Source organism: Microcaecilia unicolor, chromosome 2 (genome assembly GCF_901765095.1).
Source record: "Microcaecilia unicolor chromosome 2, aMicUni1.1, whole genome shotgun sequence".
Lineage (NCBI taxonomy): Eukaryota > Metazoa > Chordata > Amphibia > Gymnophiona > Siphonopidae > Microcaecilia > Microcaecilia unicolor.
In genome coordinates, this window is record NC_044032.1 from 632,907,476 (window position 1) to 632,921,147 (window position 13,672).

A 13,672-nucleotide genomic window follows, 5' to 3' on the forward strand; every position below is an offset into this window, starting at 1 on the left:
TGCTTACTTTATTTATTTTTTTGTCTATTAGATTGTAAGCTCTTTGAGCAGGGACTGTCTTTCTTCTATGTTTGTGCAGCGCTGCGTATGCCTTGTAGCGCTATAGAAATGCTAAATTTATTTATTTATTTATTTATTTGTTACTTATATCCCACATTTTCCCACACATGCAGGCGCAATGTGGCTTACAGAGAATTAAATAAGAGTACAATCTTAACAGCTTAGGCAAGCATAAAGAAATACACAGGAGGGAAGAAACTAACAAAGTGAACTAAGTAGGGAAGGGACAAGGGATGCTTTAATCAACATGGTAAATAGAGGGGTAAGTCTTAGCAAAGAGGAATGTCTTTAATAACTTCTTAAAAAGGGCATGGTCCACTTGGGTTTTAAGGTGACGAGGTAACGTGTTCCAGTATTTGGGACTCCAATAACGGAAAGACGAGGCGAAGATTTTCTTATACTTGACTCCCTTACAATTCGGAAAATGGAGATGGAGATATGACCGAGCAGCAGTAGTAGTAGTAGTAGAATGTTGCTACTATTGGAGATTCTACATAGAATGTTGCTACTATTGGAGATTCTACATGGAATGTTGCTATTCCACTAGCAACATTCCATGTAGAAGGCTGCGCAGGCTTCTGTTTCTGTGAGTCTGACGTCCTGCACGTACGATTCACAGAAGCAGAAGCCTGCGCGGCCACATTGGTGATCTTGTAACCACTTGTAACCACTCGCCTCCACCTACCCTCCTCTCTTCCTTCCCATCCACATTAATTGATTTGATTTGCTTACTTTATTTATTTTTTGTCTATTAGATTGTAAGCTCTTTGCGCAGGGACTGTCTTTCTTCTATGTTTGTGCAGCGCTGCGTATGCCTTGTAGCGCTATAGAAATGCTAAATAGTAGTAGTAGTAGTCTCTTGTAACCAGAGCTAATATTGTGATGTCACAATGCCTCAGGCCACCAATAAGAGCCAACCTCATCAGTGATGTCACAATGGCTTGATTGTCCTATACTTGGCTCACTTTTATTACATAGCTCTTTGCGCAGGGACTGTCTTTCTTCTATGTTTGTGCAGCGCTGCATATGCCTTGTAGCGCTATAGAAATGCTAAATAGTAGTAGTAGTAGTAGTAGTAGTACTTCTCTTTATTAAATAGTAAAATGTAGTAACATAGTAAAATGACGGCAGATAAAGACCTGTACAGTCCATCTAGTCTGCCCAACAAAATAAACTCATTTAACATGGTATGCAATACTGTATACAAGCTGCATTGGCTCCCCATCAGAGAAAGAATAAATTTTAAAGTCCACACTCTGATTCATACGATCATATATGAAGAATCCCCTAACTACATGAATAACCTCATCGACCTCCCAACCAGAAATAGATCATCGTCTTCTCGTACTTACCTCAATTTACACCTTCCAACTGCAAAGGTATTAAATACAAGATCTCCTATGCATCCAGTTTCTACTTTTTGGACAGCCAGCTTTGGAACGCTCTGCCAAGATCCATCCGAGCAATCAACGGTCATCTACCATTCAGAAAAATGTTGAAGACCCATCTCTTCAAGAAAGCTTACGCTAATGACCCAACTTAACTTTTTAAGCCCACCCACATGATTCCTGCCCCGACGATTATTATACCTTTGACCATGTCTCACAATCTCCTTATGCTCATTCCTCAATCTCTTCCTCTCCATCCTTCCTACTCCTTACCCCTCCCAATCTCTTCTCCTTTTGCTCTTCCTATCTTTGTTTACCTCTCCATGCTCAATTTACATATCCTCAAAACCCCACTACTACTATGTTTACTACAACTTGTAACATTCTCCTTCAAGACTTTGTAATTCTATTTACTATGTAAGCCGCATTGAACCTGCTATGTGTGGAAAAGCGCGGGGTACAAATGTAATTAATAATAATAATAATATATGTATACCTGAGTTTGATTTGTCCTTGACATTCTCAGGGCACAGACCAGCACACTTCTTGTACTAAAAGTTCTGAAGCTAACGTCAAAGCCCCTTAAAATTTACACTCCAGCCCATCCCTATCCAGTTACGATCAGGGCGTAGACTGTAGAAGTCTGCCTAGCACTGGTTTTACTTCCCAATTACCGGCGTTGCCACCCAATCTCCGCTAAGATTCCATAGATCCATTCCTTCTAAACAGGATTCCTTTGGGTTTATCCCATGCATGTTTGAATTCCATTACTGTTTTCATCTCCACCACCTCCCTCGGGAGGGCATTAGACATATCCACTACCCTCTCTGTGAAAAAATACTTCCTGACATAGTAATACAAGGTGCAGGTACAGACATTTACATCAGCTCCGGAGCTGTGAGAATGATCGTATTTCTAATCTACGAATGTACTTGCTTGCTCCATCCACATTCTGCTTAAACTCCACTCCTGTATATATGAATGGTCTTCTAATAACCACCGATAAACACTAAACAGGCAGTCTCAAACTTCAATTAAGCAATCGTAATAATTATCTAGAAAGAGAGAAGAACCCTCAGCCTTAAAGATAGTAAAACACCACCACCGGGACTAAAATGCTAATTAACGATTAAGAGACTCACACGGGTCTCACCCGCTCAAGCATTAATACGGTCATATCACATCCTTGGGCTCCTCCAAAATATTTTAAAGCAAGAGACTGCACACTATAACATATTGGTTAACCAAAATGGATGGATGCTCCAAAAGTTCCTAACTAAATGTCCGCTCAAAATTTATTTTATTAAAAAATTCATATTATAACTTAATAGCCACCAATAGGATTTATCTTAAACCTCAGCAGAGTGTTCAGTGGTATTTTACCATCTTTAAGGTTGAGGGTTCTTCTCTCTTTCTATATAATTATTACGATTGCTTAGTTGCGACTGCCTGTTTAGTGTTTATCGGTGGTTATTAGAAGACCATTCATATATACAGGAGTGGAGTTTAAGCAGAATGTGGATGGAGCAAGCAAGTACATTCGTAGATTAGAAATACGATAATTCTCACAGCTTCGGAGCTGATGTAAATGTCTGTACCTGCACCTTGTACTACTATGTCAGGAAGTATTTTTTCACAGAGAAGGTAGTGGATATGTCTAATGCCCTCCCGAGGGAGGTGGTGGAGATGAAAACGGTAATGGAATTCAAACATGTGTGGGACAAACACAAAAGAATCCTGTTCAGAAGGAATGGATCTACAGAATCTTAGCAGAGATTGGGTGGCAACGCCGGTATTTGGAGAGTAAAACCGGTGCAAGGCGGACTTCTACGGTCTGCGCCCTGATCGTGACTGAATAGATATGGATGGGCTGGAGTGTAAATTTTAAGGGCTTCGACGTTAGCTTCAGAACCTTTAGCACAAGAAGTGTGCTGGGCAGACTTCTATGGTTTTGCAAAACATCCAAAGTTGGACTTAGACCTCATATCAAAAATGATATTTAAAAATGTAATAAGAAAATAACAGGTTACTGTGAAGTGTTGGAAATGGATTTTTTGGTTTGTTTTTTGCAGGTGCCATTGTTCATCCCTGCCTTGTTCTCTTTCACCTGCCTTCTCATGGTGGCCCTGTCACTATTCTCAGAACCCATCCATACGGGGATTGGTTTCGCGATCACGCTCACCGGGATCCCTGCCTACTACCTCTTTGTGATCTGGGATAAGAAGCCCAAATGGTTCAGAAGGTTCTCAGGTAATAAGGTGGACATTGACGTTTTAACTCAGTACTGTATGTAGCTCAGGACAAAACAGGAAGCCGTTCAATGAAGTACAGAAGGAAGGAGTGGAGAAATATCTCTGTGGTTAGAAAAGCAAGTGACAAGCCACGGGTTCATATCTTGCTCCTCCCGCTGACCCTGTTTCTGACCTTGAGCAATTCACATCACCCGCAATTCACATCACCCAGGGCCACCAAGAGACACAGCTGGGCCTGGCACACAAGCACAGCAGGGGGGAGAGAGACCTGAAAGCAGGCAGGCAGGAAGAAACTTGCCGGCATTTTGAATCGGCGCCGGGACGGGAGGCATCAAGATAGTCTGCAGTCCCGCCAGGCAGGAAAGAGGGCGCTCTTTCCTACCCTGAAGAGGTCACTAGACCACCAGAGCACTACAGTAAGGTAAAGGAGGAGAGGGGAAGATAGGACAGCATTAGGTGGAGTGACGGGGGGGGGGGGGGGGTGGGATGTGACAAGGGGTGGAGCATGTGTCCTCTTTTTCTTTAGGGCAAATATGGTAACCGTAGAGTGTGCCCTCTCTCACAAAGAGGAGCATAATCGAACGCGAACGCCCATTTGTAAAAACGTCCATCTCCGAGAACGGGTCCGTGAAGGGGCGGGCCGAACTGTATTTTCGAAAAAAATGGACGTCCATCTTTTTTTTCGAAAATACATTGGATTAGGGCGTTTTTTGAGCTGGGCGTTTTTGTTTTTTAGCGATAATCGAAACCGAAGCGTCCCAGCTCAAAAACGACCAAATCCAAGGCATTTGGTCGTGGGAGGGGCCAGCATTCGTAGTGCACTGGTCCCCCTGAGATGCCTCTATGCCAGCCTCAAATATCATACCTAGCTCCATGACAGTAGTATGCAGGTCCCCAGAGCAATTTTACTTTAGTTGGTGCTGCGCGGGACCCATGCAGAGAGGAAAAATCGGAAGAAAAAAAAAAAACAAGCAAGCAAGTGCAGTCAGGGACGTCCAAATTAAAAGATAGTGAAAGGGGGAATTGAACCAGCAACCTTTTGATTACAAGCTCAGTGCTCTAGCCAGTGCACCACTGATTAGACATCCTTCCCGTTCCATTAAGTCTCTCCAGGTTTCTGTCAGCCAATCACAGCTCATTTAGCTGACATCTGTATCAGCTAAACAGCGGTGATTGGCTGACAGAAACTTGGAGGGACTTAATGGAAAGGGAAGGACATCTAAATGCCTGAATAATGTGGTTCACTGGCTAGAGCACTGAGCTTGTAATCAGAAGGTTGCTGGTTCAATTCCCCCTTTTACTATCCTGGTAATTTAGACGTCCCTGACTGCACTTGCTTGTTTTTTTTTTTTTCTTCCGATTTTTCCTCTCTGCATGGGTCCCGCACAGCACTAACTAAACTAAAATTACTTCGGGGACCTGCATACTGCTGTCATGGAGCTGGGGATGACATTTGAGGCTGGCTTACAAGTTGGAAAAAAAGTGTTTAACATTCGTTTTTTTTTTTGGAGGGAGGGGGTTAGTGACCACTGGGGGAGTCAGGGGAGGTCATCCCCGGTTCCCTCCGGTGGTCATCTGGTCATTTAGGGCACTTTTTTGGGACCTGTTCGTGAAAAAAACGGGTCCAACAAAAGTGACCTAAATTCTCTCTGAAAACGCCTTTCTTTTTTCCATTATCGGCCGAGCACGCACATCTCTGCTCAGCCGATAACCACGCCTCAGTCCCGCCTTCACCACGCCTCTGACACGCCCCCGTCAACTTTATGCGTTCCCGCGACGGAGTGCAGTTGGAAACGCCCAAAATCGGCTTTCGATTATACCGATTTGGGCACCCACAAGAGAAAGACGTCCATCTCCCGATTTAGGTCGGAATTTGGGCGTTTTTCTCTTTCGAAAATAAGCCTCAAAGTGTGCAGTTTCATTCATTCCTGGTGTGCATCCTTACAATGTAGTTGATCTCTGGCATTCCTGACACTTCTTTGCACATTTATCCAATTAATATTTTGCTCCCACTTCTGTCATCACCACCTTCCCTGGGAGGCCATTACACAAAGCTACCACTCTGTCCTTGAAGAAAGATTTTCTGATGTAGCATCTTGCAGCCTCATACTACAGCCTCTTCTTCTCAATCGTTCTTTCCTTTGATAAGGCTTTGTTTCTTGGACATTATCTATACCTTTGGGGCATTATCGCTTCCTTTTTCCTATTGGTTATTTATTTATTTATGCATTCTTATATTCCGCCGTTATCCAAAAACAGGTTTCGGTTCAAAGTGGCCTACAATTTACGTTCTGGTTGAGAGTTACAGTAATGGTGTCTAGTTTACATTCTGATAGAACATTACTCTGATGGTTTGTAGATTAGGTAGCAGAAAGGGCCTGGATAGCTTGTCTAGCTTGAGAGTGGAGGAGTGGCCTAGTGGTGGACTTTGGTCCTGGGGAACTGAGTTCAATTCCCACTTCAGGCACAGGCAGCTCCTTGTGACTCTGGGCGAGTCACTTAACCCTCCATTGCCCCATGTAAGCCGCATTGAGCCTGCCATGAGTGGGAAAGTGCAGGGTACAAATGTAACAAAAATAAAATAGATACTTTTGGAGATTCTACATGGAATGTTGCTATTCCATGTAGAAGGCTGCGCAGGCTTCTGTTTCTGTGAGTCTGACATCCTGCACGTATGTGCAGGACTTCAGACTCGCAGAAGCCTGCGCGGCCACATTGGTGATCTGCAAGGGCCGACTTCTACATGGAATGTTGCAATCTCAAATAGTACCAACAGTGGAGGCGTGGCCTAGTGCTTAGGGTGGTGGACTTTGGTCCTGAGGAACTGAGTTCAATTCCCACTTCAGGCACAGGCAGCTCCTTGTGACTCTGGGCAAGTCACTTAACCCTCCATTGCCCCATGTAAGCCGCATTGAGCCTGCCATGAGTGGGAAAGCGTGGGGTACAAATGTAACAAAAATAAGTTATAGAATTTTTTTTGTATAAGTAGGTTTTCAGTTCTTTTCTGAACTGTAGATAGTTGGATGTGCTTCTTGTGATCTTTGATATTGAGTTCCACCATTTGGAACCCAGATAGCTTGATCCCTCCATTTATATATATTTGTAAGTTATATTTCTGCAGTTAGGTAAGTGCAGAAGTAGGTGGCCTCTGGTTTCTCGGCTTGTGTTTCTTGGGGATAGTTCGATCATATCTAGCATATATTCTGGTGACATGCCAAACAATATTTTGTAAATCATGGTGCTAGGTTTGAAGATTAATCTTGCTTTGATTGGCAGCTAGTGTATAATATATAATATAAGTAATGCCACACTGGGAAGAGACCAAGGGTCCATCGAGCCCAGCATCCTGTCTATGACAGCGGCCAATCCAGGCCAAGGGCACCTGGCGAGCTTCCCAAACGTACAAACATTCTATACATGCTATTCCTGGAATTGTGGATTTTTCCCAAGTCCATTTAGTAGCGGTTTATGGACTTGTCCTTTAGGAAACCGTCTAACCCCTTTTTAAACTCTGCCAAGCTAACCGCCTTCACCTCGTTCTCCGGCAACGAATTCCAGAGTTTAATTATGTGTTGGGTGAAGAAACATTTTCTCCGATTTGTTTTAAATTTACCACACTGTAGTTTCATCGCATGCCCCCTAGTCCTAGTATTTTTGGAAAGCGTGAACAGACGCTTCACATCCACCTGTTCCACTCCACTCATTATTTTATATACCTCTATCATGTCTCCCCTCAGCCATCTCTTCTCCAAGCTGAAAAGCCCTCGCCTCCTTAGTCTTTCTTCATAGGGAAGTCATCCCATCCCCGCTATCATTTTAGTCGCCCTTCGTGTAGTGTTTTGAGCATTGGGATAACTCGTATTTCAACTTGCTGCTGTGTTTTGGACGGTTCGCAGCGATTTCAGTGTATTTCCCTTGCATCCTACATATACTGCATTGCAGTAGTCCAGTTGTGATATTATCGTCGATTGCACTATTATCCGGAATGACTGTCTCGGGAAATAGTCTCTGATCCTTCTCCGTTTCCAAAGCATTCTGAAGCATTTTGTTGTTACTGCTGATATTTGGCTGTCTAGTGATAGATGTTTGTCTATGATATTTTTAGCTGTGTTTCGATTTGGTATGTTTGATTGTTGATTGTGAAGTTTTGGTGAGGTGTGAGTTTGTGCGGGCTTGATAATACCAGGAATTCGGTTTTGTCTCTATTCAATTTCAGCTTGAATGTTGCTGCCCAGTTTTCCATCAGGTCTAGCTAGACCTGTTTTAATTTTGTCCAGTATTTCCATGACGCTGTTGTTAAAAGGTATATAGCTGGTGGTTATACCCGCCCCTGTGCACCATAGCATCCCTCTGACTCTGGACACTGTCTTGATCACATAGCTTTCCTTCCTTAAGTTCATCAGATGTGATCAACCCAATATTCCTTTCTTTGTTGGTACAAGTTCGTGTCTCTCCCTCCCCCTTAATCAAGTACCGGGACCTTGCATTTCCGCATCCCATTCACTAGACCACTCCCAAGCTCGCTTAGATCACGTCTCATTAGCTAGCTCCCTGAGGCCTTCCCACTTTAGTGCAGATCTTAGTGTCATCCGCAGAAAGGCCGACGTTTCCTTCTAACCCCAAAGCGATAGTCTCAACATCTCTGGTCTTTCGGTAGCCAAATCTGTGCATCAGAGCCCGGTTTCCTGGACCACATGGAAACTAACAGATTATGCGTATTCCTGGCGGATATTTTGAAAACCAGACCTGTTGGGGGTTCTCCAGCACTGAATTGATGTCACTGCAGAGAGGGCTGTTTACTCATCGCGTTCCTCTCACCTCCTCATATCAAACACAGCACAGTCGGGGCAGCTTGCCTTTTTTTCCTTCCAACGCAGCCTGTTTCTTTTTAATTAAAAAAAAAAAAAGATCTCAGCTAATTAAAATGTTGTGCTTATGGCAAGCTGTTCATTTAGATGGGTCAGGGTGGCAGATGGATTTGTAGCATAAAAAGGCATTTACAAGTGAGTTGCTGAACCCTGGCAGTGTGGGAGGATGATGTGTGTGAAAAGAGCCTTTTACCTGTAGTGGTAAATGCAACATTCTGTCACTCCTCTGGAAGAGACAGCTCTTGAGCGTTTACAAGACTGATGCTATGAAGACAATGGTGCCATTTCCCTGTCCCCCCCCCCCTCCTCAGTACGATATAGAGTATGATGTAATGAGTATTGTAGACACAGATCTGTCCACAATAGCAAGAAAGGAAGACTCAACAGAGCAGCCGGGCTGAGAATGCATATATCAAATTGCTGGTTTGTTTCCATCTATAATTTACTGGCCATTTATTTATAACGTTACTCAAAAGAGACAAGTTAAAACTTGCACCAATCTGCAACAGATAAAGAAAGTGTCATTTAGATTTAAAAAAATTATAATAAAGTCAAGAATACAACAAATAAGGCAAAAAAAAAAAAAAAAAATCAACCACATGTTCAGTCAACCCCCATTTGGAAGAAGAGGAAACTACAGTGTAGTAAATTTAAAACAAATCGGAGAAAATATTTCTTCACCCAACGCATAATTAAACTCTGGAATTCGTTGCCGGAGAACGTGGTGGAGGCGGTTAGCTTGGCAGAGTTTAAAAAGGGGTTAGACGGTTTCCTAAAGGACAAGTCCATAAACCACTACTAAATGGACTAGGGAAAAATCCACAATTCCGGGAATAACATGTATAGAATGTTTGTACGTTTGGGAAGCTCGCCAGGTGCCCTTGGCCTGGATTGGCCGCTGTCGTGAACAGGATGCTGGGATCCATGGACCCTTGGTCTTTTCCCAGTGTGGCATTACTTATGTACGTATGTATTTATTTATTTTATTTATTTGTTTCATTTGTATCCCACATTTTCCCACCTATTTGCAGGCTCAATGTGGCTTACATAATACCGTAAAGGCATTCGCCTAGTCCGGTGGAAAAAACAAATACAAGGTGATAAAGTCGATTATCGATACATGTGGTTAGGTACAATGAGGATAGAGGAGAGGAAGGTCAAATAGTGTACATTATTATGGGGATCGAGAAGAGGAGATTAAGTACTGCCCAATACGATCTTTGGTTTTGCTGTGTTGCAGTGTGTAGATGGTTATGTTGGGTCGGTGGGGAATGCCTTTTTGAACAGATTGGTTTTTAATGCTTTCCTGAAGTTTAGGTGGTCATATGTGGTTGTCACAGCTTTTGGTAATGCGTTCCATAGTTGTGCGCTTATGTAGGAGAAGCTGGATGCATGGACTACTTGAGTATTTAAGTCCTTTGCAGTTTGGGTAGTGAAGGTTTAGGTACGTTCGGGATGATCTGGTTATGTTTCTGAGCAGAAGGTCTATAAGGACTGTCATGTAACCTGGGACTTGGCCATAGATGATTACTATTGTGGACCAGGGTGCAGATTTTGAAAGTGATGCGCTCTTTGATTGGAAGCCAGTGCAGTTTTTCTCGGAGGGGTTTGGCAGTGTCGAATCTCGATTTGCCAAATATCAGTTTGGCTGCTGTGTTCTGGGCGGTCTGAAGTTTCTTTGTGAGTTGTTCTTTGCATCCCGCATAGATTCCGTTGCAGTAGTCTGCCTGGCTTAGTACCTTCCTTACTGATTTTTTTTTTCACATATTTGAAGGGAAGAATTTTCTAAGGTGTCCTTGTGAATTACATTATTATGTGGCTAGGAGGAGCAGAGAGTTTAAGGATTTTATGATGATCCAAGGTTATGAACAAAACATTATTCCAAGCAGGTGTAGTGCTATTTTAACTCAATGTGAGGGAAGAAACTCCAAATGAGTCCAACAGGACAATGTCACAGTTAAATGGTCTTCATTTGAAAATAAAGGTCCATGCCAAATGCACCCACTCCATCCCCCTCCCATCATTGTTAATTCTTCCAGCCTGGGTGCAAGGCCAGTTAACATGGAGAAGGGTGAATGTGGTTCCTTTGCACAAGAGTGGAAGTAAGGAGGAGGGAGGTTAGGAATTACAGACCTTTCAGTCTGACCTCGGTAGTGAGTAAGCTAATGGAAACGCTATTGAAGCGGAGGATTGTGAGATTTCTCGAACTGAATGGAATGCAGGACCCGAGACAGCATGGCTTCACTGAATCTGACTGACTCATTTGACTGGGTGACCAAACAGTTGGACGTGGGAGGGGTACTAGATGTGGTATACTTAGATTTCAGCAAAGCCTTTGACAGGGTTCCACACAGGTAACTGATAAATAAATTGAGTGCCCTCAGTATGGGGCCTAGAGTAACTGATTGGGTTAAAAAATTGGTTGAATAGAAGGAGACAGAGGGTAGCGGTAAATGGAACTTGCTCTGTTGTCAGTGGAGTACTGCAGGGATCGGTCCTTGGGCCGGCTCATCTTTGTGAGCGATATTGCTGAGGGGCTGTCTGGTAAGGTTTGTCTCTTTGCGGATGGAGGGCATGAATGACATGAGGAAGGACCTAGCGAAGCTAGAGGAATGGACCGGTATTTGGCAACTAAGATTTAATGCTAAAAAATGCAGGGTCATGAACTTGGGTCACAAGAATCCGAGTATAGGGGGGTGAAGTGCTTCAGTGTACAAAGGAAGAGTGGGACTTGGGAGTGATTGTGTTTGATGACCTTAAAGCTTCCAAATAGGTAGAAAATGCGATGGTCAAAGTCAGAAGGATGCTTGGGTGCATAAAAGAGGGATGACCAGCAGGAAAAAGGAGGTGATAGTGTCAGTGGCATTCCTGGGGGGGGGCGGTGGGTGCGGTCCGCCCCGGGTGCACGCCACTGGGGAGGTGCCGCGCGCGCCTGCCCTCCGTTGTTCCATGCTTCTTCTCTGCCCCGGAACAGGTTACTTCCTGTTCCGGGGCAGAGAAGAAGCATGGAACAACGGAGGACAGGCGCGTGTGGCACCCCCCCAGCGGCGTGCACCCGGCGGGGGGGGGGGTTTCCTTCGCGGGGGGGTCCTTTCACCGGGGGGGGGGGGGCCGCGCTGCATCGGGGGGGGGCGCTGCACCCGGGGGGCGGGGTGCGTCGGCGATCCGCCCCGGGTGCCAGCCCCCCCAGGAACGCCACTGGATAGTGTCCTTGTATAAGTCTCTGGTGAGGCCCCATGTAGAGTACTGTGTGCAGTTCTGGAGACCACACCTACGAAAAGATATAAACAGGATGGAGTTGGTCCAGACAGCGGCTACAAAATTAGTAAATGGTCTTGAACACAAGAAAATACGCTGGAAGAGAGGAGACATGATAGAAACTTTTAAATATCTCAAGGGCATTAATGTACGGGAAGTGAGCCTTTTTCAACTGAAGAAAAACTCTGGAACGAGGGGGCATATGATGAAGTTAAGAGGGAATAGGCTTAGGAGTAACCTAAGGAAGTATTATTTCACAGAAAGGGTGGTGGAGGCGTGGAATGGCCTCCCGGTGGAGGTGGTGGAGTCGAGGACTGTTCCAGAATTTAGAAAGGCATGGGATAAGCATGTGGGATCGCTTAGGAAAAGGAAGAGTTAGGGGTTACAGAGGGTGGGCAGACTGGATGGGCCATTTGGCCTTTAAGTTCCATCATGTTTCTATGACTAGGGAGTGTTGGGGGTTTTTTTTAGGGGGGGGGGGTTGGTATGCCCCTTTTTTGTGGAATCAACGCCCTTTAGATATTCAGGAGGAGGAGGAGTCATTCGAGCAGTTTAAAGTAAAATTAAATACGTATCTTTTTTCAACATTTTTAGGCTGATTGTTGCGATTTGGTTGGGTAACCTGTAGGAATGGCGTTCTTTTCTATTTTTATTGGATTTTTTAATGTTGTAAATCACTCTGACTTTGTTTTACAAAATAGAGTGGTATATCAATCCCTCTGTTTACTAAGCAGTAATAGCGGCTGCCGTGCGTAGGGTTACCATATTTTGTCTCCCCAAAAGGACACATGCCCCGCCCCCTTTCACACCCCACCTGCCCCCTTTCACACCCCACCCCACCCCCTTTCACGCCCTCGCTCTGCCCCTGTCACATTTTCCCCTCCCCCCTGTCACCCACCCCATCACTCCCCCTCCCCGTTACCCCCCTCCCCTTACCTTACTACTGCCCTGGTGATCTAGTGACCGCTTCGGGGCAGGAAAGAGCCCCCTCTTTCCTGCCCGGAGCGCTGCCCTGCATGCATCCTGCCTGTTCGTGATCTCGGCGCCGATTCAAAATGGCAGCCGAGAGTTGAAGTCTCGCGAGGTCACTTCAAGTCTCGGTGGCCATTCTGAATCAGCACCGAGATCACGAACAGGAAGGATGCATGCAGGGCAGCGCTCCGGGCAGGAAAGAGGGGGGCTCTTTCCTGCCACGAAGGCGGAAGAGGTCACTAGACCACCATGGCAGTAGTAAGTAAGGGGAGGGGAAGCTAGCAATCTGCCCGTTTGTCCGGATTTCTGGACAAACGGGCAGATTGGCAAAACCCGCCCAGTTGCCCGGACATGTCCTCAAAAAGAGGACATGTCCGGGTAAATCCGGACATATGGTAACCCTAGCCATGCGGCAAAGCCGTCATAGCCCTCAGCATAAACTGGAGGGCTGTGACCAATGGCCATTCTGTTGTTTAGCTGGCATGATCAGTTATCTGTCTACTGAGGGTATTTGACATCAAGCAGAAACACATAGGACTAAAGGAGTCTAAGAGGCTTCAGCATTGAGGCTGGACATGTTGGACTGGTGTGTGTCGGGAGAATACGCACCAAGATAGTACAATGAATATCCAGAAACCTCTAAAAGGGAAGCTACTACTACTATTTAGCATTTCTATAGCGCTACAAGGCGTACGCAGCGCTGCACAAACATAGAAGAAAGACAGTCCCTGCTCAAAGAGCTTACAATCTAATAGACAAAAAATAAATAAAGTAAGCAAATCAAATCAATTAATGTGAACGGGAAGGAAGAGAGGAGGGTAGGTGGAGGCGAGTGGTTACAAGTGGTTACAAGATCACCAATGTGGCCGCGCAG

General features: G+C 44.9%; 1 protein-coding gene across 1 annotated transcript in view; it reads left to right on the forward strand.

The window, feature by feature from the left end:
* The window catches only part of SLC7A11 (solute carrier family 7 member 11), a 205,363-nt gene that overhangs the window by 171,330 nt on the left and 20,361 nt on the right, over nucleotides 1-13,672 (forward strand). Inside the window, exon 11 of the mRNA XM_030191730.1 lies at nucleotides 3,521-3,698. Coding sequence (XP_030047590.1) covers nucleotides 3,521-3,698 — 178 coding nt within the window. The remainder of the gene's footprint in view (nucleotides 1-3,520; nucleotides 3,699-13,672) is intronic.